Consider the following 26,891-nt stretch of genomic DNA (forward strand, 5'->3'; position numbering starts at 1 on the left):
CGTGAGTTTAGCTAAAAAATCAAATCGAATCAGCAACCCAATCCAACACGCAGAAGCAATTCCTACAAGTGCAAATATATCATTTATTAGTACTATATTTTCTCATTAATTTAACTAAAAATTAGTAATTTTTGTTGACATGCTTACCTTATACTTTTCCTAGCTTTACACGAATTTGTTTCAACAATTCTTTAATAATATTCGAGTCCACTATTAACTGAATATATTGAAAAAAAGAAGAAGAACCGTGACACAACCGACAAGAGATAAATCAAGGGAAGACTCTCTCACCAACCGATTTTTTTGGCATATTCATTGCTTCGTCCACTCCTCTCGTAATCACTTCTAAACTTATGACGTGACGACATAAATGATACTATCACTTTTACTTATTTGACAATTACCATAAAGCAATCATCTACTAGTATTTTGTCGCAGTCTCATGTGTATAAGAGATGCGTAAGAAAAACCTTCTTTCTCCACTCCACGTATGTGTGGTTAAATATGAGAGGAAGATTCGCTTTATTGAAGAGTATGCAAATGAAATTTGTATTGATGAGATTACTTCTCTCCATAGTTTAAGCATTTGATGTGTAGGTAGGCACCACTCGAGAGAGATTCAAGACAGCTGGAAACAAAGCCAATAATTGTTAGAAATATTCTTTCCAGTATTTTTTATTTATTTATACAAACGAAAATAGAATCGTATGGCGTATAATATATCATCAAGTGTCGGTGGATTTCGATTCACTCTCCGAACCATACTCTTTTTATTTATTTAATGAGTAATGTACATTCTAATAAATCGCTTGACTTTATTACTAGGAGATACTAAATGCGAACATGCAATTATTTGTCCCATCTCCACTGGTTGAAACGATTATGAATTTTATTTTAGATGAATTTTAATTTTATTATAAAGGTAAAAACATTAATTAGTTATTTGATTTAAAGAATAATAATACATTAAATGCACTAAAGAAATCATCCTTTTTGATACCAAAAAAAAATCCTAGAACATCAACATTTATGATACAGAAAGAAGGAGTACAAAATTGCAATGAGATTAACGATGATTATTTAGGAACTAATCCGATTATATAATTCAGGCTCCATCCATTGGGATTTGCGAAACACTTTACCGTATCTTATCATATCAGATCAAAGTTTAGTTTAACTCAACGAAGGCATGACAACTAACCACGTGGCATGATGACGTCAGCACCACTTATCTCTCTCTTCCTCGTCCCTTCGCAGTTGTCACTTTATTATTATTAACTTCACTTGAGAGCTCTTCTAAAGAAGATTCACAGATCTCTCGTTCCTTCCGACTTCCAAAACTCTCTTCAGATTCCCCACCTTTACCTTACGAAACCCTAATCCCCGAATCAGCATTTTTCTTAAAGGTTCAATCTTTTATTGAGAAGAGAGTTTTGTCGTTGTAGTATGTAGATAGATCTCGAAGAACTTGCCTATGGTTCGATCAATTGGGTAAACAAACAACAACAAAAAAAAATGGATCTTTTGCTGATACAGAGACGTGAATCAAGAAGGGTCTGGTTTGGATTACAAAATTCGATAGTTCTCCTCGTGGGTGGAAACCATACCTCCTCCAGGTTTTGCACTCGCTAAAATCTCTTCTTCTTCTCCTCTTCTCCCCACCTAAAAACTTGGCTTTTTAAAAATCGTCTCTTGCAAAATTCAAACTCTTCGGATCTTGTTTTTTTTTTAAACTACTCGGATCTTTATGGGCGTTGGAGTGCTAAAGCTGAAACTGATGCCTAGCTCATTCCGTCGGCGCGTTATCTTACGCGCCCTCGTGATCGTCTGCGCTTTCTCTGTTGTATCTGTTTTACGAATCCTCGGCGGAGCTTACCAAGGTGAGAATGATAATAGTCATAATACTCAGCCGTGTAAGGTTGATGAGTGCGCCGTGAACTTCGCGTTTCTTGGTCCGTTCCTCTTCTCAGGCAACAGGTTCCTTAAACCTGTTTTGAACTATTTGGAGTCAGAGAAATGTAAGGACAACATTGATCTGACTACTCAAGTTGTCACAGAGCTTACTGTTATGAATCTGCTGAGTAATGATTCTAAAGCTCTCTGTATTGGTCGGAGATCGGTTTCAGCTGTTCTTGCAATGAATCGACAAGGTATCTCTGATGTTAGTGTGGCTTACATGTCACCACCTGTTTTCGCTTTCAAGCATAGGAAGTTCACAAGTGAGCTACGTTACGAGGATGCTTCTTTTGGCTTTGTGTTTTCTATGGATCTTGAGACACTGACTGTCCCTGCTTCGCTTGTTTATGAGATCGAGCGTATACTTAAACCTGGTGGAACCGGGGCTATGCTTGTTGGTACTACTAGTGGATCTGACTCTGACTCAAACGGGTTGGTTAGATCAGTTTCCCCTGTTTCTTCTTTGCTGAAGAACTCGAGTGTGGTTCATGTTGCTTCATTGGGTGAACAGGTTTTGGTTGTATTCAAGAAAGATGGAGAAGATAGTTTCCGCTTGGATCAAACTCATCATCATGACCTTCCGGCTGAGTGCTCCTCTGTTCTCAACAACCGACAGTACATTGGACTATTGGAGCCTCTTCTAGAGGAAAAGCGTTTGGATTTCGAGAGACGGATTCATTACTTGCCTGAGTTCATTGATCTCTCTTCTAGGAAGAGGTTGGTTTATATTGATATTGGTGCAGCGGATCATCTTAAAGCTAGATCGGATTGGTTCTTCCCATCGTACCCTATCGATAGGAAAGCTTTTAATAGCTACTTTGTGCATCACAACACATCTATCTTGACTTCTTATGTCAAAAGCCCTGGGGTAACCTTCATCTATCATCCGGGACTCGTAGCAACTAAAGAAACAGTAGCCGATCAAGAAGAACCTTTTGTGGAAGATGATAGCTTTGATTTTCTAGCATGGTTCAAGGAAACAGCTAGCTACGCTGATTTTGTGGTTCTGAAGATGAACACAAGCGATGCTGAGCTGAAGTTTCTCACAGAGCTGATAAAGACAGGAGCGATCTGCTCAGTTGATGAATTGGTTCTTAACTGCACAGGGTACAGCGACTGCAGTGGTATCTTTAAAAGCCTCAGGAACAGTGGCGTCTTTGTCCATCAGTGGTGGGAAGACTAATGAGCTCAACAAATGGAGCTTTAAAAACTAAAAACTATGATCTTTGGTAAGTTGGTGATGTTATGTTTTTTTTTACTGTTGCTACAATCTTTGCTCATGTATAGAGCAAAGCCACAGAAGTTTGCTCCAGCGACCCAGCACTTCTGTGGTTCTACCTAAATAAGCTGTCGTCTGTATGGACTTTGTTTTGTGTATGCTTCAATGAAGTTTGTTGTGTTGTGTGTGTTTCTACTGGTTTTGATGCTCTATTTATAGAACTTATAATCAGAAGACCTGAACTCTTAATAGTACCAAAGTATTCTATTTCTCTGTCTCTCAGGCTGTCTTTACATTAATCGAAGTATCTTTACCCGTCCGGAGCCATAAGTTCACAAGAATTGAATCAATCACGATATACACATTGCGGAAATATATGTCAATAATCAAAAAAAAATTGCAGACAAGTACTGAGTCAATCATGATCTACACATTGCATATTAAATCGTTATTGGTGTCACGATAATTATAGAAAAAAGTAAAAATAAACAGGTACTGATTTAATCCATTGAGGCATCTCCTGATTTACTAGGCTTGCTGCTCAGAATCTAACAAAATGGAGACGTCGAAAATTGAAGAAAAATATATGAAAAAAAATAAACGAAGCAATGTATTTCAACCATTAAACGACTAACAAAAGAAAACCAAATAAAAAAAGAAGAAAAATAAAATCTTAAATAACACCAACAAAAACCCTTAAACTAATTCGGATGCTTACTGATGAGGTCTGAAAATGCATAACCAGGGCCGCCACCTGTTGCAGCGGTTAATAGGTGAGAGCCTCTTGGGAACATCCGGCAAAGTAACGTCTTCGGTTGATGGTTGCACCGTGACTCGGAGCTTAATGCCAGCCTGACAAAGACCGGTCTTTAAGCTTACAAAAGAATGCACTCCTGGTTTGGTGAGCTTAATGAGATCGTGTCCCGTCTTGTACACAGCTACGGTAGAATTTGGTTCACATGATCTGAAGTCAAGATCATCGCTGATTTCTCTAACGTCGTTGAGTTTGTTGTTGTATTGGAAAAAGAGAGTATCTCCAACACCAAATTGTCTATCTTTACTCCACCTGTAATAGTAGTAACTGTTGTACACGCTCCATCCTTTAGAATCACCTACCTTGTAGATCTTTCCTCTCTTGCTCGGGGGTGGTGGTGGCGGAGAAGTCGGACGTGGCGGTTCAATGTTCATGGTCGGTGGTGGAGGAGGAATCTGACGTGAAGGGCCATGGTTCTTGCTTGGTGATGGTGGAGGAGCCGGACGTGACGGTTCATGGACCTTGCTCGGTGGTGGTGGTGAAGGAATCGGAGGTGACAGGTCATTGACGACAAAACGTCATATTTAAGTCCCGAGACGCGGCATTGAAATTGATTTGAGGTGATGAAGTAGTGATGTCCTGGTTCCTTGAAGGTTACAACATCATATCCGGTGTTGTAAACAACTTTAAGAGAAGAAGAATTGCATGAATCATACTCTAAGGCGCTGGAAACTTGAGCGACGTCGTTGATGTTTTGATCGTACTCGAAGACGAGGGAATCTCCGACGTGGAATTTCTTATGTTCAGCCCAAGAGTCGTCCTTGATAGTCCATCCATAGTCACCACCGACTGTGTATAGTTTAGCCGAGGTGCAACTCAAGAGAAACATGATCACGAGCATGAAGCCAAAAATCTTCTTGGTGACCATGATTCCGATCGTATGAATAGGATTATAGGACGAAGAAGAAAAAAGATCTCTAAACTCAGCTCGCTGAATGAGAAAGAAGTATGGATGAATGTGTTAGGTGAAAAAAGAAGTCACGTATGTGCTCTATCTATTTATAGAGTTTCACGATCCCTAATCATAATCCTTGTCTTATTTGGAGTAAGTTTAGTTTATTTTCTTTTTATCTCTATATATTTTGAAACTTTTTCCAATCCTTTTCTGCTTAGGCTTTAGTTTTGTTTTTTAAGTGTAATGTAACAGAATATTTTAACTTATTTTATACAATTACAAATATATATATATATATATATATAATAATAATCTTATAATTATCTTAAGATTAAGTTTATTTTATTTCCTTTTCTATATATGATTCGAAGTTCTAATTTATTTGTTTGTGTGTATACACATCATACTACGTATGTTGTTCCTTTTCGAATCATATATATTAACTTTTTTGCAATCTTCTACTCATTAGGTTTTATTTCTCTTATTTAATTTAAAAAACTTATCTTATTTTATACAACTACCTAGTTCTGGGCAAAAAATCCGGATCCGAGGGTCCGAACTGGAACCGACCCGAAAAAACCCGAGAATTTCGGATTCGGATTTTGTCATTTACCCGATTGGGTCCTGTATATGTAGACCCGTGAGTATCGGTTTGGTTTCGGGTTTTACCCGATACCCGAACGGGTAAACCGAAAACCCGAAAATTTTAATTAAGAGAGAAAGGGGATTTAGGGTTCTAGTGTTCTACCATTCAATTCCATCAACCTTTCAGTTTCTTTTTCGATACTCGATACTCGACTCTCTCTTTTAATTTTTTTCCATCCTTTATATGAAACATCGAGATAATATTGAAAACATAAAGCTGGAAACCGTAACTAAGATCTGGGTGCCTTCTCCTCCACCTTCTGCTTTGTCGAGAGTCCAATCAGAGGTAAGGTTTACTACTTTACTTTGTAGTTTGTACTTCGATTGGTCGAGTTCATATAGTTGTATATGTACTTCGATTTGGTCAAGTTCTGGGTTGGGGTTGTGATATTCTGATGTAGTTCTGTATATGTACTTCGATTTGTTCGATTTGCTCGAGTTCTGTATATGTAATTGGTCGAGTTCAAGATTATAGCTGTCTTTGTACTTCGATTTGGTCGAGTTATGGGTTGAGGACCTGGGTTGTGATCATATTCTGGTGTAGTTCTGTATATGTAATTTGATTTGGTTAATTTTTTTTGTAGAGTTGTAGACAGATAAGATAGAGAGTAGTAATGCTTGAGTTTCTGTCTTATCTAGTAAACTCATGTCATTGCTCATGTCATTGCCCTTTGTTGTTTCATCTAGTAAACTCATGTCATTGCTCTAGTTTATGAGTTTCTGTCTTCTTAGTTTTGAGTTCTAAGTTCTGACAAAGGGTTTTTTTTTAATGTTTGATGTAGATGGCGTCTTGTGATAATCGAACAAGGACAGACAATGATCCGATGGAGGTTGAAAGTGAAACTGACGATGATGAATTAGAGGGGACATATGATGAGGTTGAGACACCTAGTTCTGGTAAGACTCATAAGAAAAAAGGGAAAGAAGCTGAAGGAGTTAGTAAAGCAAAAAATAAGAAAAGGTCGTATGTTTGGCAACATTTCACCAGAGTCCAAAAGAAGAAAGACATGTGTAGTTGCAATTATTGTGGAAGAGAATTGGGTTGTGCAACCAAGTCCGGAACTTCTACTCTAAGGAAACATGTTGAGAAGACATGCAAGGCATATAAGGTATGGCTAAGTGCTAATAAAGATAATGTTCAATCTGTTTTAACTCCTGATGATGTTGGTGGTAATATTAGAGTGAGTAAGGTCAGTGAGGCAGTGTTTAGAGAAGCTACTAATGAGATGTTGGTTCTAGCTGAGTTACCACTAGCTTTCGTTGAGTGCTTAGCTTGGAGACATTTATGTTCTAAAGTTCTGCTGTATAAACCGCATTCTAGGAGAACGGCTACAAGAGATATTGTCGAGACTTATGTGAAGAAGAAGGCATTGAAGAAAAAAATTCATGAGCACAACAAACAGAGATTGTCTTTGACTACAGATATATGGGTTGCTCCCACTACTGGAACTAGTTATATGGTAATAACAGCTCATTTTGTTGATGATATGTGGAGATTAAGGAAGATGATCATAGGATTTTTAAGAATGTTTCTGATCATAAGGGTGGAACAATTAGTAACTGTCTTATGGACTGTTTGGAAGAGTGGGGCATACAGAGAATATTTTGCATCATTGTTGACAACGCTACAGCTAACACTTCAGCTATGACTAAGTTCAAGACAGCATTTCTGGATAAGTATGGAAGTGATGCATTGATACTGAAAGGTGAATATTTGCATTTGAGATGTGCTACTCATATACTGAATCTGGTTGTAAAGGAAGGATTGCGTGATATCAGTAGCAGCGTGGAGGCTGTTCGCAATGGAATACACTATGCAAGATCTACATCGAATAGGCTCAAGGCCTTTGATTTTCGGGTGGAATCGGGAAAACTTAGAAGGGGTAGCCTGCCTTTAGATGTGAAGACCAGATGGAATTCTACCTATCTCATGATAGAACAAGCTCTAAAATTCAGAGTTGCATTTAAGAGGATGGAGGCTGAAGATAAACCTTACAATGACTACTTTCAGGAGAAAGTGGATGGACATAAAAGAGTTGGGCCAGCATTGAAATCGGATTTGGATTCAGTTGAGAGGTTTGCTCAAATTCTTGGCATCTTTTATAAGTCTACATTGGTTCTTTCAGCTTCTACAACTGTTTCTGCTCATAAACTCTATAATGAGATAGTTTCTGTTATGAGAAACATTACCATTTTAGGCACAACAAGAGATGATGATGACATGCATAAGAAAGCGACATCCATGTTCGCAAAGCTGGAGAAGTATTGGAGTCCATTTGGTGATAAGGTTGAGATGAACAGAATTGTGATGGTAGCAAGTGTGTTTGACCCAAGGAAGAAAATGAAGTTTCTTGAGCTATGTTTTGATAGGCTTTACGGTAAAAGTAGTGTAGAGTCTACTCATCTGTCTGATTCAGTGAAGAATATCTTGAAAGATTTGTATGATGAGTATACCAGAGCCAGTTTGTTGAATAAAAGTAGTGAAGGGTCATCTTCTCATTCATGGTCTGCGGCTCAAGATCAGTTTGATACTGATATGAATGAAAGACGAGCTCCTGTTGGATATGAGGATATGGCTGAGATCTTCGATGATATGGTGAAAGAAACGGGGATTCATACTTCTTTTAATGAGTTGGAAGTGTATTTGAAAGAGGATGTGGAGACTTCAAATATTCTAAAAGGTTCAGAGTATGATTTGTTATCATGGTGGAGGGTCAACAGTGGGAAGTATCCAGTTCTATACATTGATAGCTAAGGATATACTTGCAATGCAAGTGTCTTCAGTAGCATCAGAATCTGCTTTTAGTACAAGTGGTAGAGTTTTGGATCCAAGCAGAAGTTGTTTGACACATTATATGATCGAAGTGTTGATGTGTACTGAACAGTGGCTGAAATGTGAGATTCATATCAATGACAAAGGAGTCTCAACCATTCAACAACTTTTTTCTGAAATTGAGTTGCAAGATGATCTTATGAGAGGTACTTTTTTTTCTTTTAGTTCAGTATTAATCTCTTAAATCTTAATAATGTTCGATTGATTTCTATTTTCTAACATTATGTCTTCTTCGATTTTCTACAGAGTTTGAACCTGATTTCAAAGACTGAAAGATCAGTAGAGTGACTGATTGAGAGAGTGATCTATTGAGGTATTTCTCTATCGAGTGACTCGACCATAAATTGTTTTCTTAGTCTCTTACGGTTGAGTGTATAGTTTACCAATTGATTGATATTGTTCTGTGTTTTTTATTGTATTAGGTCCAGAAGGAGAGCAAAACCAAGCCATCATTGTGTTTTTGTTTTCCAGTTTCCTACTACTTATTTGTTTTAATGTCATGACTTATGAGTCATTAGACTTGGATTTGTTGTTTTGGCAAGAACTTGAAAACTCTTCTTTAATTTCTACTATCTAGTACTGTTTCTATTATGGATTTGTTGTATGACTTGGAATGTTGGATTTCATGGATGGATTTGGATTCTATTATGATATTATCTATTGAGTATTGTGTCAAATTTGCAGAACTAGGTGTTTGTACTAGTGAAAGACGTTTACTAGTCTCGGGTATAATGGCAAATTTTTGGTTTTCGGGTAGAAAATTAGAGTATTCGGGTAGCCCATAACCCAAACCGATAGAGAACCGATTTTTTCAGGTTTTTTCAGGGTATTAGAATTCTTATCCGAACCGACCCGAACCCGAGAAGACCCGATCCGAACCGAAACCGAATTTTTGGGTTTACCTTATTGGGTCTTATACTCGTATACCCGAAAAACCGAACCCGATCGGGTTTTACCCGAACCCAAACCCGATACCCGAATGCCCAGGGCTACTACTACCTAAGGGCTTATCTTGGCTTAAATTAAATACTTTAAGTAAATTTTTTCTTTCTGTTTTTTGATAATTGGATTTATATATTGAATGGATAATAGGACTTATAAATTAATGTTGTATTTGATCGTATGTACGTTTTTTTGGGAGATTCTCAAAACTAGCACAAATTTAAGTTTTTGTTCCAAACTTAGCACACACTCTCCTAAATTCCAAAACTAGCACACATGCTCTAATTAAATATTAAAACACTAAAATTATTAATTTTCTTAATGTGCTATCTTTCTCCTACGCGCTTTCCTGGACCAAATACAATCACGCGTCTCTCCTCCACTAACCATCATTGTCTCGTAGTTGATTGCTTACAAGAGATCAGAGCTTCGACATAATCGTCGGTGATCTACAAGAGATCGATAACATTCACAGGAGATCGATGACATCCATAGAAGATCGGTGACATCCGCAAGAGATCGATGACATCCAAAAGATATCGGTGACATTCGCAAGAGAGACACGGAGGTTACAATTTCTTATCATAATTGAAGATTGTCACTGCTTTCACCTCTTTTCTCTCTCTCTCTTCTATAGCCATATGAGGTTTATGTTAATTGAAGCACTTTGTGTTTGAATCCTTCTTCTTATTCTAAAACCTAGCTTGTCAAATTGGGCGTTTTTGATTCAGTTGGAGGGCTTTAAGTGTTTTATTTGTTTCCTAATTTGAAAAAGTTTAATGGAGTGAAAGTGATTTTTTGTTGTAATTTGAGCTCTTTGGTGAAGGTTAAGATGTGATTGGTATATATGATTCATGTAGCAAAGTGATTGTAGATGGTTGTGTGTTTATTTCCGCATTAGAGGTTGATTAGTTAGTCCTCCTCCAATATGCAGCACCAAAAGTTATTAATCTCAACAGCAACGCTTTGGAGAAGTCTCTTGAAACAAGCTTGCATATCACAAAATTCAGGAAAGATTTCTTGAGTTTCAGGATGATTTTCATAAAAAGTTTGAAATTTAGGATGAACTTCATGATGGTTTTCATATAAAGTTTAGACATTGGTAAACACCAAGATATGCACAAAATAAAATCTTTACTCTTCATTGATGAAGTAAGCCTAGATATAGGCAAAACACCAAAAAGAGATTCAGAAACACATTTATTTAAATTAAGAAAGGATTCAATAATATTTAGGAATGACATCTTAAATTCATGATAGCCTTCATAAATATTTAAGAAGACACAAAATTAAATCACTACACCTACTGTATATAAAGATTGAATATCAGGATGTGACCAAAATAAAATTAATATCCCTCACTAATGGAGTAATATGTGATACATTAAGGCAAATCATAAACTAAGACTCAAAAACCCATTTTTAAAAATTTAGGAAGGATTTCATTATGTTTAGGAAGACGTCTTTAGTGTTTAGGAAAGTTTTCATAAATATTTAGAAATTCTAAAAATGGTGATGACCAATACCAGAATAACGTCCAAGTGTTGTGGAATCCTCAGCTTTGCCATGGAATCGAGTATATCTTCCCTTGTTCTTTGTCTCTGCTAAGTTTCTTGTGTTTGTTAAGACTATAACTTGATGATTAATCACCTCGTATGTCAGCCGTTTTTGCAACCAATGTAGCTACCTTGATACTGGACTCTAACTGAAGAATCACCAAGAACGTAAACAATTATCGGAACACCGAGTTCATTATCACAAGACGTTAACACTAACACCATAGCCACCACGATTTTCCCCTCTATCAATGAACTCTCCTTTAAAAACTTTAACATTGGAGCAACACAACCTTCATCTATAATAATCATCTTACTTCAATCATTATCTACAGCAAGAAAACCAAGCTGATTCATCACATCAATTCTATCAACTAATTTCTCCATTTGAATTGAAACAATTAAAGACCAAACTGAATGCAAAGTTGGATCATTCATAGCTATAGGAGGAAGCAAAATCACAACTTCTTCACTATGAAAATCAAACACACTCATAATCTATATCACATCACATCATAAACTTGTTGAGAAGAACCATAGACAAATTGAACAAGCGTTCTAAGCATTTGCAAAACCAGATCGACTTGTTTACTAACCTCACCACACTCTGTTTTAATTGATTCATCTTCATCCACCACCACATGGATTCGCTCCGCCATAACCCCTTAACTACCAAAATTGAAAGCTTGTCTCCAATTCGATTTTCTTATTCCATTTCACAATTGAAAAATCTTGCAGTTTTGATCTTTTCACCCACTTTAGTTTCATTGTCTCATACAAGAGGAAGACATTTTTGAAGCAATCAAGAGTGAATCAAAGAGTACTAATAAATTAGATCACTACAATCGATACACTTTTCTTCCTCCGCCGTATCATAAAGCTTCCTACGAGAAAGTGGTGGAAGATGATGATGATTCGAACAAGTAAATCGTTTTAGCGGCGGAGGTTGAGGAGACTTGTTTCGACAAAGGACATACTCTGGCCAGTGATGGAATCGAGAAAAGCGGTGGAGTACGGTGAATGGTATTAAACCGGATGAAGAAGTCACACACCCGGGAGTTCACTCGCCACTCTCCATCAAGAAACAAATGTGCAAAGTCTGGGTCAAGTTATCAAGACCACATCGTGTGCATAATCTGGGTCATAAGTTATCAAGATCAAGATGTGCTAAACCGAGGTTAAACTACCAAAGAAGAATGTGCAAACCTCGGGTCAGTCTTGGAGATGAAGTTGTGCAAATGTACGGTCAAGATATGTGATAAAGATGTGCAAACCTAGGGCCAATGAATGGAGTGAAGAAGGCCCTAGGATTCAAATAGAGTTTGGGCGGAAAAAGGTGGTCCCGTGTGAGTTTAGAGTCAATGAAAGTTGCAAGGAGTCACATGTGACCTAAAGATCCGTTTAGGAAGTGTCCCTATCACTCTTGGGCATCCAATAACATTAAAAGATCACAAGTTGCTATTAGAGAGAGAAGGAACAAGTGGGAGAGTCACATGTTGGTTTAAGAGGTCACTTTGGAACTGTCACTATCTACATGCTTGGGACCAGCTCCCCTCTCTCTTCATGTCACTTTCTACACACCCAAATGTGTATATGTGTATGTATATGTGGCCGCTGCACTTAGGTTTAGAAGGGAGACACATATCCCATTCACTCCTTGTATAAATATGTAACACATATCATTAATAAAAATAAGCTCTCCAATGGGAGGGGTTTCCTTTTACCAAAATCGTTTCTTATACATTCAAATGGGTAGATTCTAGTCTCTATAATCTCATGGAGAGACCAAGCTTTGGCAATGCTTGGTCTCTACCTTTCTTTCATTTTATACTCTTCACTATTCTCTAAATTATTCTAAAGGGTTATTGGGTTATCTTTGGTGTGAGAGAGTTGTTGCCTCTCATACTTATTCTTGAGTATACACAACATATATTGGCGTGTATAACTCCTTCTTTACCTTAAGAACACTCTCATTGAGTTGTATCTTAAATGCTTTACACATGAACACACAAATTCCGCTTTAAGTGTTCTTGTAAGTTTATATTAGAGTAAAGTGTATCGTGCAGCTCACTCTCTCCAAATTTCAATAAATGGAAAGTGGGGTTTCTCTCAGACCTTATCGAGAATGAAGCGTACAATGGAAATAAAAATAATAATATAAAATAATAATAATTTTAGAAGTGCTAGATTAGGAACAATTAAGCTTGTATGCTACATTTGAGAGAAAAAAGCTATCCTAAGGTATTTCTCTTTTTTTTTTTTTTTTACAACACAATTACACTTGGGTTTTAGTTTTCTTCTTAAAATTCTATCTCATGCTGATATACGTTTAATTTACAATTACTATTGATTGCTCTTGTGTCTCGTATAAATATTGGACCAAATGGACCACAAAGAATGGATAACCAAAATAAAGAACAAAACCAAGAGTTCTTGATCAATGGAATAAAATACACATCGAATATTAGTGTTTTCGATTAACAAAACAATAGGTGGTGAAACTAAGTCATTGTTCAAACCAAGCAACAAACATCCACATAACTCTTTATTATGTTCTAGTCATCATACAATATATTGCGATATCACATTACTCTTGATGCTTTCACTGTTTTAACATATTCAAGGAAATTCAAACGTCAATTATTCTATATTTCTATAACATTATACATATATTTTCGTTCATAACATAGACTAAATTGCATTATAAGAACAAAAGCTAAAATCAGCCGGTCCTCCCCATCACACTATCATAGAAACCAAGCAGCAAAAAATAAATAAATAAATCATACATAAAGGAAAGATTCATATATTAATTAATATATTCTTTGACTAAAAAAATTATGATAATATTTTCTATTGTATTTCTCATCAATTTATTTATTTTATTATAAATAGGATGATATAACACAAACCATTTCTAAAATAATAAATATCTGTTATCTAAAATATGTTTCTAAATTAGATTATGGTCTTAATGATGTGGACAATGTGAGGAGCTCAAGATGAGATTCACAGATTCAGTCTGACTATTAAAGGCATCTCCAACCCACCTCTATATTTGCTTTTTAACTCTATTTTAGAGATATCTATTTTTTCCTCTATATATAGATGAACTCTATTTTTTCCTTTATAATAATGTTGAACTTTTTTATTTATAAAATGGTCCTTGAACTTTTAATACTTTTATATTTATGATTAAAATAAATAAAATATATATTTAAATAGTTTAATAATAATTTAATGAAGTGGAGGTTTTGTATTGAACAACACAATACTGAAAATTTGTCGTAAGATTCAATTCTCATATCAGATAAACAAAAATAACAGTCAAGATTTGGTTTGGTACAGAAGCATTACTCTTATGTTTCACAACTATAAGCGTTCAATTCGGAATCCAATCCGCAAAAGCTAAGATTTGCTTATACAATATAACGATAGGTAACATAACAACCAGCGGTTTCACTTGGACGAATGATTTTCACGACCTGCCCACGTTTTAGTCTGAAGTATCTTGCGATTGGATCAGTCACTTGGATCCTTGGAAGCTAACAAAACCCATAAATAAAATATATATTTAAATAATTTAATAATGATTTAAATATTTTAATAATAATTTAATTTGTATATTAATATGATAATTGATTATAAAGTTAAATTTGACTAATTTTAATATTTTGGTTTAAAAATTTTAAAGGTTTTCGTATAGAAAAATTTTAAAGGTTTTTGTATAGAAAAATATTTTTAAAATTTGAGACTATTATTTGCAAAAGAAAATTTATATAAAATCTTATTAAATATAAATAACTTAAATATTTTAGTTTTTATTCATACCATAATATTATACAATGTATTTCTTTTAATAAATGTGATATTTAAATAATATTTATGAATGTTAAAAAATTAAATAATATCATAATTTTATGAAAGTTTCATAAAATAAATAGGTTAGTTTGCAACTTTTATAAGTAAAAGATATTAATAGTAATATAAAAAAGGAATTTCTACGGAATATTCTTTTTTAGAGGAAAAAAGAGATGTATTTATTGGAGCAAAAGTCACCTCTATTATAGAGTTCCTCTATTTTAAAAATAAAAATACAAAAAACCATTGGACATGGTCTTAAAAAACTAAAGTGGTTGAATAGAAGGCTAGAGAAAAGGTGGATTGTAGCGAAGAGGGCTCTCGGTTGATGGACAAAAAAGCTATTCATTAGTTTGCTGATTCTTTTATGCAAATGAACCGTTTCTTTCATATAGAAAAAAATCATCAATTAATTATTATTTTCTATCGTTATCCTCAGTAATTTATTTATTGTATTCAAAATAGGATGATACTTATATATTACGAACTATTTTTAAAATAATAAATATCTGCTATCTTAAATATGTTTCTAATTAGGTTTTGGTCTTAACTAAAAAGAAGCTGTTCATTAGCAATTGGCCCGTTGATTTTTTTAATGCTAATGAGCCGTTTCTTTCATAAAACACATGCATCAAGATAAATCTAGGCTCTTTGATTTTTTATTTACTCATAAATTCGAGTTTCATTATGGCATCTATAATTGACAAAAAAAAGAAAGAACAATATTGTTTAACTTGCATATTGAATCGTTAGGGGCGTGGTGAAATTCACCATAATTATAGAATTCAAGAAGTTAAAACGAAATATCTAGTACGCCAAATACTCCTTAACACGTACGGAATTATATAATCCATTGAGGCATCCCTGACTAAACTAGTCTTTCCGTTGCTGTTTAGAATACACATGTACGACAATGTTATATGGAACGTGTTCACATTTATGACTTTATGGGCATATATTCTCATGATCAATTAAAATAGAGACGTCGAAAATTGAAGAAAAATATATGAAAAAAAATTCAACGAAACAATGTATTTCAACCATTAAACGACTAACAAAAGAAAACCAAAAAAAAGAAAAAAGAAAAATAAACTCTTAAATAACATCAACAAAAACCCTTAAACTAATTTGAATGCTTAGTGATGAGGTCTGAAAATGCATAACCAGGGCCGCCACCTGTTGCAGCGGTTAATAGGTGAGAGCCTATTGGGAACATCCGGCAAAGTAACGTCTTCGGTTGATGGTTGCACGGTGACTCGAAGCTTAATGCCAGCCTGACAAAGACCGGTCTTTAAGCTAACAAAATAATGCACTCCTGGTTTGGTGAGCTTAATGAGATCGTGTCCCGTCTTGTACACAGCTACGGTAGAATTTGGTTCACATGATTTGAAGTCAAGATCATCACTGATTTCTCTAACGTCGTTGAGTTTGTTGTTGTATTGGAAAAAGAGAGTATCTCCAACACGAAATTGTCTATCTTTACTCCACCTGTAATAGTAGTAACTGTTGTACACGCTCCATCCTTTAGAATCACCTACCTTCAGGGCCGTCTCTACCCCATGTCAGAGTAGGCAAATGCCATGGGTCCATCCCAAATATTAAAAAATTTCTTTAAGCAAAAGGGTCCAATTTTTTCAAAAAAAAAAATTTATTAAGGGTTTTTAAGTTTTTTAAAATTTTGACAGAGGTCCCATATTAGTTTAAGACGGGGCTGCCTACTTTGTAGATCTTTCCTCTCTTGCTCGGGGGTGGTGGTGGCGGAGAAGTCGGACGTGGCGGTTCATGGTTCATGCTCGGTGATGGAGGAGGAATCTGACGTGACGGGCCATGGTTCGTGCTTGGTGATGGTGGAGGAGCCGGACGTGACGGTTCATGGACCTTGCTCGGTGGTGGTGGTGAAGGAATCGGAGGTGACAGGTCATTGACGACAAAAACGTCATATTTAAGTCCCGAGACGCGGCATTGAAATTGATTTGAGGTGATGAAGTAGTGATGTCCTGGTTCCTTGAAGGTTACAACATCATATTCGGTGTCGTAAACAACTTTAGGAGAAGAAGAATTGCATGAATCATACTCTAAGGCGCTGGAAACTTGAGCGACGTCGTTGATGTTTTGATCGTACTCAAAGACGAGGGAATCTCCGACGTGGAATTTCTTATGTTCAGCCCAAGAGTCGTCCTTGATGGTCCATCCATAGTCACCACCGACTGTGTATAGTTTAGCCGAGGTGCAACTCAAGAGAAACATGATCACGAGCATGAAGCCAAAGATCTTCTTGGTGACCATGATTCCGATCGTATGAATAGGAAGTAGAACGATGATGAGATGTTTAATGAAACTCAGCTTTGGCCTATGGATAGATGTGTTGGTGAAAAAGAAGTCACATATGTGCTCTATTTATATGGCTCTACGATCCCTAAATCATAATCCTTGTCCTTTTAGGATTCTGTAGATGAATCCTTTTCTGATTGGGTTTCTTGCAATCCTTTTCTTATTGGGTTTTTTTTTTTTTTTTTTTTTTAGTGTTTCTAGTTTTATGGGATATCTAATTTTATTTTAAATAAGATATTAATATGTTCCTCGTTATATAGGCCTGTCCGGTGATTAACTTGAGTTTGATTTATACAGCAGACTATTGCATCTATCTCTTCATTTCCATAATTATTAGATTATATACACCTCTTGGAAGAGTATATACAAGTGGCAATTTCCCGAATTCTGTGACAATCAAATTTACGCAGTGTTCTTCATTATCAAAAATCATCAAAATCATATGGCACTAGATGGGTTCTGATAATATTGGCACTGAATGGGTCTTAAGAATACATTACCATGTAACCCATATATATAGCTGGAACGTTTTTACTTTTTAGCATTTGCGACAAAATTATTGGACCGTCTCTCTTACTGCCTCTAAAACTTCAGTGGGGGTCATCTCAATTCTTCAAGATTAGGCATTCCTATGGTGATCTATTGTGACAACATTTAAAATTACTCATTTTTGTGCTAATTCGGGTTTACACTTTCGTATGAAGCATGTTGCATTAGCCTATCACATCCACAAGACCAGCTTCGAGTTAGTCACGTTTCTTTTGAGGATCAGTTTGCGGATGCGCTCACTAAACCTCTTATGAAATGAAAAAAACTTGCCGTTTTGTCAACGAGTGAGTTAATACAAGGATTGCTTGCCGTTCTGTCAACGCCTCTCGCTCTGCTATCCGATTGGCTAAAGTCTCTAAAAGTGCTGCTGCGGGTGCTACAAAAGTTTTTCATTTCACAAGCCCGTATAGATAAAATAGCCTGATGATTTACAAAACACTTGGAACATATATAGTTAGTAACTTGAGTTCTAATCCCTCCATAGTGCATATATACCACAAACAAGAACAATGTGAAGCTCTCTCTCTATATACAAACAGGCAAAGAGCAACGTAGCAAAGCTCACTGGTTCCTGTCATTAGTGTTGACTGTTCTCCAAAAGCCTATCCACCGGTTGTCTACAGATGGGACAGAGGTTTGTCTGAAACCTCAAAAGCTTTGCACAACCGCTACACATACACTACGAATCACAAAAAAAAAAAAAACACAAATCAAATTTAGCAATCAATCAGGAAAGAAAAAAGTACTCTTCTTTCTCAAATCTCTCCAAGAAAATTTTATATGCTAACCATGTGCCTGCAAGGCAAAACAGTGGTGTCTCGTGGCTCTGATAAGCAGATGACACATTCTTTTCCTCTCTCATTAGCATCTTCTCCATTATCATCAACTGTACTACCAATCCCATAAATCTCTTGAAGAACATATTTTTTCCCATTCACCCACAAGATCTGCTTCACCACTCTCGCCTTGTACTCACCCTTATGATCCTTCTCTAAAACCGCATGAGTTATTTGTCTGTTCGGTGTTTTAGACTCAGGATGATCGTCTTCTTCTGATGCTACCTCTGCTTTCACTGCCACGTGATACACATCTGTCTCGCTTGCCTCAACCAAATCTGCCTCAGACAAAGCTGAGAAATCAATCCCTGTCCCACAAGCCTGCTTGAATCTCTGTCCCAAACCTTTTGGAAAACTAACTGTTGTGGGTGGAAACAGATCCTCCTTTGTCGCGTTAATGTTACATTCTTGGCCTTCTTTAGCAAAGAACATCACAGTGACGCTGTTGAATCAAAAACCATAAGAACAAACCTTAGAAATGGCTGAGAGAGAGAGAGATAGAGACCTAGCTAAGCATCGAACAAATAGGTCAAGATCATTACCTTCCAGGAACAGAGGCGTTAAAAGTGAAGGAGAGCAAAAACTTGCCAGGGTTTTGATCATCAGGCTCAAATCTCAAAGTTTCTTTCTCCAAATTGATGTCGTTCCTTATAGTCACTGCTTTCTGGTGCTCTACGTACGAAACCGGAGACGCCATCTCACCATAAGGATACGCACAATCTTGGTGTTGGTACGGCGACGGATAGTTGCCTTGGTACTGAAGATTAGGGTTTAAATACGGCGGCGACGTACGGTACCGGTGATATTCGGGGCGGTTCCACCGCTAAATACATTTCCCATGATCCACCTTTGCGAAAATCGATTACACAAAAGATGAAACAAATTAGGAGGAAGATGATCGGGTAAACTGAAAAAAACTAGGTCAATATGGAAGAAGTTTGAGAGAGGTCAACTAACACCTGTTTGTTAATATGTGGGCTAAGATACAACTAATGGGCCACGCTAGTCGACCCATAAAATATCGGTTTAGTAATGTTACTTACTTCACTCAAAAGGGATTCCTTGCGCTTGAAGGTTTTCGTCTGTTGATCTCTCCTACCTTTCTCTAAGCTTCTCTTTTGCGTTAGGTCGGTTACTTCTAAACCGTTACAATCTCTCCCATTTACTACAAATAGGCCGCCATACACTAGCCACTAGGGATACAAATAAGAATTTTATTAACTGTTTATACTAGTATTATGAATCTGTTTTTAACTCTTCCATCACACTAGCTACAAATTATGAATCTGTTTATTACAATCAAAAGATGAAATTCTGCTGTTCATATTAGCGAATCAAAGATGAATCTGTTTATTCAACCTTCGCAAATTATAGTATAAACAGATTCATATGCCATTCTGCTATGCCATTTTTGCTATAAACAACCAAACAAGTCTCGTGTGATGGAAGAGTGTGTTTTGTTCACTTCTTTTAAGTTAAAAGGTTGTATACTTGTCTAGTTGTCTTCATGTCGGGTTTTAATTTGGTTAAATGACCTATAACTATAAGTCTATAAGAATCACTTTCAAAGATTTCTACTGAAGTAATTTGGAAACTCTACAAGTCTTGAGAAATTTCTCTGTCTGTATATATATTTTTTACTAGCAATATACCAAAAGAAGAATATGGATCAGTCAGTGAAACATCTCTTTTTTTTTTTTTTTTCGTTTGCGTTTGACATTTAAATTTAAGATTAACAAAGATTTTTGTTCTGAATGTTTCTTTTAAGGATCTTCTATGTAATGAAAATGTACTATTGTAAAGACACAATGCAACAAGAACATCTTTGATTTCATTGATTTTAGTTCCTCTCACTCGATCGATTAAAAGCGAAAGAAAAAACAATTACACCGAAGGAAAATTCACGAAAACAGCAAGTAGAAAACACAAATAAGAAAATGCTAGAAAACTGCAAGTGATTGATTGATTTAGATTTGTACAGAGATTACAACTTCATTTTTGATTATTATTGAGAATCTGGTTTTCGTGGGTTTTAGACGTTGGCAGCACTTCTGAAAGATCCAAGAGACTTAGAACCTGAAGCCCTCAGAACGAACTGGTGGTAGAATGCAGCAATCGCAGCTCCAATGAATGGTCCAACCCAAAATATCCACTGTTTGTATTCATCAAAGAAAGTTCAAAATAATTATTTCCCTAATATTACCATAATAAGCTGAATATAATGGAGAAACAATGAGGTCTTACGTGGTCATCCCATGGCTTGCTCTTGTTATAGATTACGGCAGCTCCGAAACTCCTTGCGGGGTTAATTCCGGTTCCGGTGATGGGAATGGTAGCCAAATGTACCATGAACACCGCGAATCCTATTGGAAGTGGCGCCAACACCTTTCATATCATCAATTTAAATTTATTAATAAGACTGAAATCGAATGACACTAATTAAATACCATTACGGTTTTGGACCTTTGGTTAGGTATGTACAATCAAATAGACACTACATATATATATATAAGTGACTCACCGGAACATGAGAGTCTCTGGCGCTACGTTTGGGGTCAGTGGCAGAGAAGACGGTGTAGACTAGAACGAATGTACCAATGATCTCTGCAGCAAGACCAGTCCCTGTGCTGTAGCCATCGGCGAGAGAGTTGGCTCCCCCACCATAACGGGTGTAGTAGGAGCTTTGGAAGGCTTTGACAAATCCAACTCCACAAATCGCACCCAAACACTGAGCGATGATGTACAATACGGCCCTAGGCAACGACACTTTACGTGCCAAGAATAGCCCAAATGTCACCGCTGGGTTAATGTGACCACCTAAGGTAACAAAACAGAGTTCAAAATGTAATCAGTTGACAATTTAAGGCACAGCCTGTAATTAATTAACCGGTTTCAGTTATTGTCAAGACCGGAATAGTCAAATGGCTCAAAATAATACAGTATAGGCTTAGACTTGAGATGTATACTGTATACTTATAATTCGGATAAGCTCAACCGATTTAATTATAATGACCCATATTTAATGTTTTATTATACATAACTCGTTTTTCATCTTTGGATTCGGAACCGAACATTTGAACCGATTAAATTGTGATCTCAACCAAAACAAATATTTCCTTGCAAAGTAATTAAATTCGAATAGACTAAAACCAAATAAATTTATACTATGATTTCACTTTTTACTTGTCTAATTTTTGAAATTGCTTGTACTTACATAAGTAAAACTTACTCAGTTTAATTGTGCTTCTAAAACTCAAAGATAAACCGGATAATCTGCAACTTAGCCGGACCAAAAGTAAGAGTGAAGAAGATTCATACCAGAGATACCGGCGGTGCAGTACACGAGGATAAAGATCATACCACCAAAGGCCCAAGCGATACCGAGGATTCCAACGCCGCCGCAATCAACGCCGCCGGCCTTAACGTCGGACTGAATCTTGTAACCGATGACTGTCAAAACGGTGATGTACAAGAAGAGGAGAGTAGCTACGAACTCGGCTATGACTGCTCTGTAGAAAGACCACTTCTTTAGCTCCGCCCCATCAAAAAATGGAGCTGGCGGAGGATCTTGGTAGTCTCTTGTCTGAAATCCTTCTCCGGGAACGGTTTCCACATCCTTCGCCATAGTTAACTTCTTCTTCTTCTTCTTCTTTCAACCAAAGGGCTTCTTTTTGCTTCTCTGTTGAGTGGTTAGTGAGAGGAACATGTGCTCTGTTTTTATAGTGGGAGCTCTCCTCTCTTGTTAATTACTTTATTTTTGTGTATATTTTTTTTGTTGTTATATTTTTAAATGTATTTTTGTAAACGTTATATTATGGCTTTTTTTTTTCTATGTCTAAGGTTTTGTTTTTGGAATGGGAATTTGTTTTATCCTTTTAATAAATTAAATGAATTAAAAAAGTTATATGATTATGATTAGTTATTGTGACGAAAGCTTTGACAAAATGATTATAAGCTAGCTGTCCTGAAATAAAATTCGAACCAATTCTAATTAATGATTGCTTCATATAATCTATATCATACATTTAGACAAGAACCCTATTTTTTTTTTTAAGTGTTGAAATAGTCAAATAAATAAGTAGATTTAATTTTTTTGAGTTTAATTAGTTATATTCGTTTTTAGTAGAGTTTTACGTAGTTCTTTGAACCAAGTCCATGACAACAAAATTTGATCCAAATCTACTCTGTAAATACATAATAATGATATGGGATTAGTTAGTTTATGATATCATAAGACAAGACTTTATATCCACTCGTATATATTACTATAGTTGTTTTTTATATATCTCCTAGAAATTGGAGGTATATCAATCAGTGATGAATGATGATGATGGTGGAGAGCTATCAGAACCACAACTTTGTAATATTTTATAAGTTTTGTGTCATTCAAAATTTTCTATTTTTTTGTTTTCGGGTAAATAATGGAGGTTTTATGGTTACTTTAACTTAGCCTCGCCGCCCCATCACCTAAATGTCATTTTCTTTAAGACCGACCCAATATACTATACTATCAATCAATATGGTGCTCTCTTCTTTTTGTCTTATAATACCATAGCCTGTCATTTTTCACAATTTGAAAAGCCGCTACTTTTTGTTCCATTGCATTTTAAAATTATAATTTTACGATCACTTTTAATCGAATCAGCACTTTCATTCTTCAAAACACATAACAAAACTCCAAAACTTTATTTTGCTACAACGAAGCATGGCTAAGTTCTTCATTCCAACTAAGCATGGCTAGTTATGCTATTGGTTCAGTATCATCAGAACAAAATTTGGGTGTAGTTACTTTACGTGTACAGAACAATTTTGTTGTCTCCACATTGTTTCCAAAACGATGGTCATTCTCTAATTACGTATAATATTTTCTAGTCTTAAGATCAAGTGTTAGATATATGTCAGTGAATCCCTTTGTAGTTTCAATACTAAACTAGTTGATAATTTTTTCTAGGCTTAAGATCTAACATGAACTAACCAAAGCCTAAACGAACCCGATCCATAATTGTCGTTGGTATATCACACTCTAAAACCAGGGTGTAAAGTTATGGTACCGTTTTGTGGGGGTGGGTCGAGATTCCCACTCAAGGTTAAAAATCTTACTAATGTGGCTGTGTTGGCAAAACGTGACACGTGAAAGGGTGGCTGGCGCGCGTGACTCTTCCCGACCCTATTGCCCCGACAAACGTATCATCACCGTCCATTCTGATGTATTCCAACTCAGCACAGCCGTTGTGTAAACTCAACCACTCTCAATACGCCACGTTACGTAGACCCTACCAATCATTTGCATTTTTCTTCTTTCAATCCTAATTCCAATTTCCTTGCGCAATTCGAAAAATCGCTGACAAGTGACACAACAGACTGAAAACGAAAATTGAACAAAATAAAAAAATAAAAAAATATGTTGTTGACAAAACAACCCAAATAAAAAATGTGACGAACAAAAAAAACAAAGACAAGGAGATGAAGTTCCATGGTTAAAGTTTTGCCATGTGGCAAACCTTATCGTTTTGGCTACGTTGGTCGGCTACTATTAGACGAATATTCCACGTCAGCTGTCTATTTTTGTTTATATTTTTCTAAGATAAACAATTAGAATTTTCTATCTAATTCGTTCTATTGTCAATTGGTAAATTTACACTTTCTATTCATAGAAAAACTAGCATTAACCTTATCTATTCATAGTTTTATGTTGCATAGTTTTTCTCCACTAGTCATTCAACCTAAAGTCGAATTCGAAACAACATATTTCGATTTATCTTTCTTTGAAATTAAAACTTTATTATACTTACATACAATTCAATGATAATCACTTGGTATATATATGTACATCCAAATGTTATATCGTAACGTCCGACTAATATTTGTGCGTAGAAAATAATAGTCATACAAACTCGTCGTTGATCATTGTAATTTGTAAACCACAAAATTATTAACTACTAGTATCACTAACTCACTATAAAGTATTAACTACTAGTAGCGACTAAATTTGAAATTCTAGTCCTAAATAAATTTACACCTTTTTACTGTATGTTTTAGAGATATCACATGAGATTTTATTTTTTGTTTTAATAATGGTAGATTGTTAAAAATGCAAACAGGTTTAACTACAAGAACATCGTAGATCCGATTTTTACCACAAGAACATGGGTTTAATTAATTTTTCGTGAAATAACAATATACTCTATATGGCTTCTCATGATATAGTCACTGACTCACTATAAAGTATACAGTTATTAATATTTCGTTACTAGTATTTTGTACTCTCACAAAGAAGTTACACTCGTATCAATTTCTCAACGTTTATTTTGTTGATGGGTTCTCAAAGGTCCAATTTTGCGGCCAGTCTTGTACAATAATGTGCCTTTTTGGGGGTACAGTGACGTCTCACCTAGATTGTCTTTTGTTGAGTTACGTATTAGGGTTAGGGAAGCCACGTCTTTAGAATACACATGCTATGAATTAAATACGTACCCTCTGTTATTCAGAATGAAATAAAGTGCTATAATTATGTTTTTTTTTTCCGAAATGATAAGTCGTGCTATAATTATGTTATCAAGAACATAATAGTACCATTTTTTTGTTTTTTGCAAAAAAAAAAAAAAATGTAAGAAAAATATAGTCATTTAGCCAATTAGCTCTCGCCCATCACCATATGATCATTTAGAGTAATTTTCTTTCACTCCCTCTGTTTCATTTATACTCCCTCACGGTGGCCTCACCCGTTGGCAATATATATAAGACATTTATCAACTAGAAAATCTCAATACCTCACTAAAATCACTAGTTCTTTTTTACCACCCATTGTTTTGTCGTTAAACATGACAGAAGATTTCGTTCTTGACTAATAATTTTCGTTCCATTTTCACAATGTCTTATTCTATTTTAGGTTGGACCATTTCTAAATGCGAAAACGAGTGGTTCCTAATTTCCTAAACACTATATGAATTTTTATTATTAGTTACTGTCACTGATCTTATACAAGTCGAAAGGATATTGTTTCAGGTTAAACAAAAATAAATGGCTGTGATCAAGTTATCTTTTCTATAGCAACAAAAGACATATTCAAAATCAGTAAATTTATATCTCCATCGTTTTATCGATAAATTATAAATGATGAAGCAATCATAATTCTTCCTTGCCGTTCAACATTGTTGTCAGATTGGTTATCGAGGACTGACGTTTGTTCTGCATACGCATATGGTAGAAGTTTGATGGTGTGCTTTGCTATGCTATGAGTACGAGTTCCATGTTTAGGCATAGAAAACCCAAAACATAAACTCCACCAAGGTGTGAAGGCGTTTGTACATATGGGTTTTATCGGATTGCTCTGTTTTCACTTGAACTTGAGCAATCAAACTTCTCAGATTTTTCTCGTTTGTAAATATGGGCTTTATCGGATTGCTCTGTTTTCACATATCTAACTTCTCCCATATACATTGTTTTAGACAATTTGGTTGAGCAAATATTATTCAATCAACAGATTGTGACTACTGTCCAAAAGCAAAAGGGCCATACGGGGGAGAAGTTTGATGCTACTTTGCAATACAATTAGCAAGTGTTCAAAGTTTAGGCAAAGGAAACCCTAAAAACATGTTGGTTACGTGTGTTTACAGAAACACATTGTTTTAGACTATTTGTTATACTGCAACTGGAGCATATTATTCATTCAACATACCGGGGCTAATATATAGAATCTAAGATAAACAATCAAAAAGCTCGAGGGGGAAAAAAGTTGTAACATTCAACTAGACACTTGAATCTGATATTGTGAGGGCAGATGATTTAGTGCAACAGTGAAAACAAACAAGTCTTAATCTTTATATAAAACATCGCATATGTTTCATCATATTCTCTCAAAATATTACAAAACAGAGAAGAAAGCTAAGTCATTTGGAAGAAAGAGAAACTGTTTTGTCAAAATAAGTATTGTTTTAGAATCATTCAGAAATCGAGCAAAAGACAATGCAATCAATTGACCATTATCCATCCCATGAGAAGAAAAACCACGCAAAATCCTTTACTATTAAACAGTCACTGGAAAATTTTAAGTCAAAAGTAACTTGAACCCTCTAGAATATAGGAAAAGAAGAGGGGGAGGGTTATTCAAAATCAGGTCGTAGAGAGAGAGATTCACACTAAGACTGAACAAGATGGAACCAATTGCTGAAGAACCTAGTTTTGGATACTAACATGCAGTGAACACTAACAAGCAGTGATCAAAAACCAGTCTTGAAATTGAATCAACCATGAAATTCTCATCTTATAACCATCAAAATGATAATACCCATATTCATCTACAACCACTAGCCACGAAACAAGCACATTCCATAGTCCAAACAATATCAAGGTCCCAACTTTGAGCAAAACATACAACACCAATGCAGTTTCAGATACTAATCATCAAACAAAGACACATTTGAGCTTAAAACAAAACAACTCAACAAAAAAGCA

At 35.7% G+C, this 26,891-nt stretch overlaps 3 protein-coding genes and 2 pseudogenes across 4 annotated transcripts; 1 reads left to right on the forward strand and 4 right to left on the reverse strand.

Annotated features, from left to right (window-relative positions):
* Window positions 1-1,113: 1,113 nt before the first annotated feature.
* On the forward strand, window positions 1,114-3,366 carry LOC104781195 (uncharacterized). The gene has a single exon (XM_010505801.3). The coding sequence runs from the start codon at window positions 1,748-1,750 to the stop codon at window positions 3,137-3,139; it is 1,392 nt and encodes a 463-aa protein (XP_010504103.1). The 5' UTR covers window positions 1,114-1,747; the 3' UTR covers window positions 3,140-3,366.
* Window positions 3,367-3,767: 401 nt separating this feature from the next.
* LOC147946110 (blue copper protein-like) lies at window positions 3,768-4,938 on the reverse strand (annotated as a pseudogene).
* A 10,919-nt stretch (window positions 4,939-15,857) lies between these two features.
* On the reverse strand, window positions 15,858-17,060 carry LOC104784050 (blue copper protein-like). The gene is made up of 2 exons (XM_010509124.3): window positions 16,441-17,060; window positions 15,858-16,259 (listed from the first exon to the last, which is right to left on the reverse strand). Exons 1-2 carry the CDS (start codon window positions 17,005-17,007, stop codon window positions 15,858-15,860), a joined length of 969 nt encoding a protein of 322 aa, XP_010507426.2. The 5' UTR covers window positions 17,008-17,060.
* Window positions 17,061-17,975: 915 nt separating this feature from the next.
* LOC104781197 (putative E3 ubiquitin-protein ligase LUL2) lies at window positions 17,976-19,349 on the reverse strand (annotated as a pseudogene). The gene is made up of 3 exons (XR_015597047.1): window positions 18,980-19,349; window positions 18,390-18,879; window positions 17,976-18,280 (listed from the first exon to the last, which is right to left on the reverse strand). The product of XR_015597047.1 is annotated as a putative E3 ubiquitin-protein ligase LUL2 (transcript).
* Window positions 19,350-20,246: 897 nt separating this feature from the next.
* Window positions 20,247-22,949, reverse strand: LOC104781198 (aquaporin PIP2-1). Its single transcript, XM_010505803.3, has 4 exons — window positions 21,756-22,949; window positions 20,959-21,254; window positions 20,682-20,822; window positions 20,247-20,589 (listed from the first exon to the last, which is right to left on the reverse strand). The coding sequence occupies exons 1-4, from the start codon at window positions 22,060-22,062 to the stop codon at window positions 20,470-20,472; spliced, it is 864 nt and encodes a 287-aa protein (XP_010504105.1). The 5' UTR covers window positions 22,063-22,949; the 3' UTR covers window positions 20,247-20,469.
* Window positions 22,950-26,891: the final 3,942 nt, after the last annotated feature.

Source organism: Camelina sativa, chromosome 4 (assembly GCF_030686135.1).
Source record: "Camelina sativa cultivar CO46 ecotype springtype chromosome 4, ASM3068613v1".
Classification (NCBI taxonomy): Eukaryota; Viridiplantae; Streptophyta; class Magnoliopsida; order Brassicales; family Brassicaceae; genus Camelina; species Camelina sativa.

Coding starts and splice junctions, on each gene's coding strand:
- LOC104781195 (XM_010505801.3), top strand. CDS start 1,748: ATGGGCGTTGGAGTGCTAAAGCTGAAACTGATGCCTAGCTCATTCCGT.
- LOC104784050 (XM_010509124.3), bottom strand. CDS start 17,007: ATGGTCACCAAGAAGATCTTTGGCTTCATGCTCGTGATCATGTTTCTC. Junction 16,260..16,440: donor AGAGAGGAAAGATCTACAAA/GTAGGCAGCCCC, acceptor ACGGCCCTGAAG/GTAGGTGATTCTAAAGGATG.
- LOC104781198 (XM_010505803.3), bottom strand. CDS start 22,062: ATGGCGAAGGATGTGGAAACCGTTCCCGGAGAAGGATTTCAGACAAGA. Junction 20,823..20,958: donor CCAGAGACTCTCATGTTCCG/GTGAGTCACTTA, acceptor ATGATATGAAAG/GTGTTGGCGCCACTTCCAAT. Junction 20,590..20,681: donor GCAAGCCATGGGATGACCAC/GTAAGACCTCAT, acceptor GAATACAAACAG/TGGATATTTTGGGTTGGACC.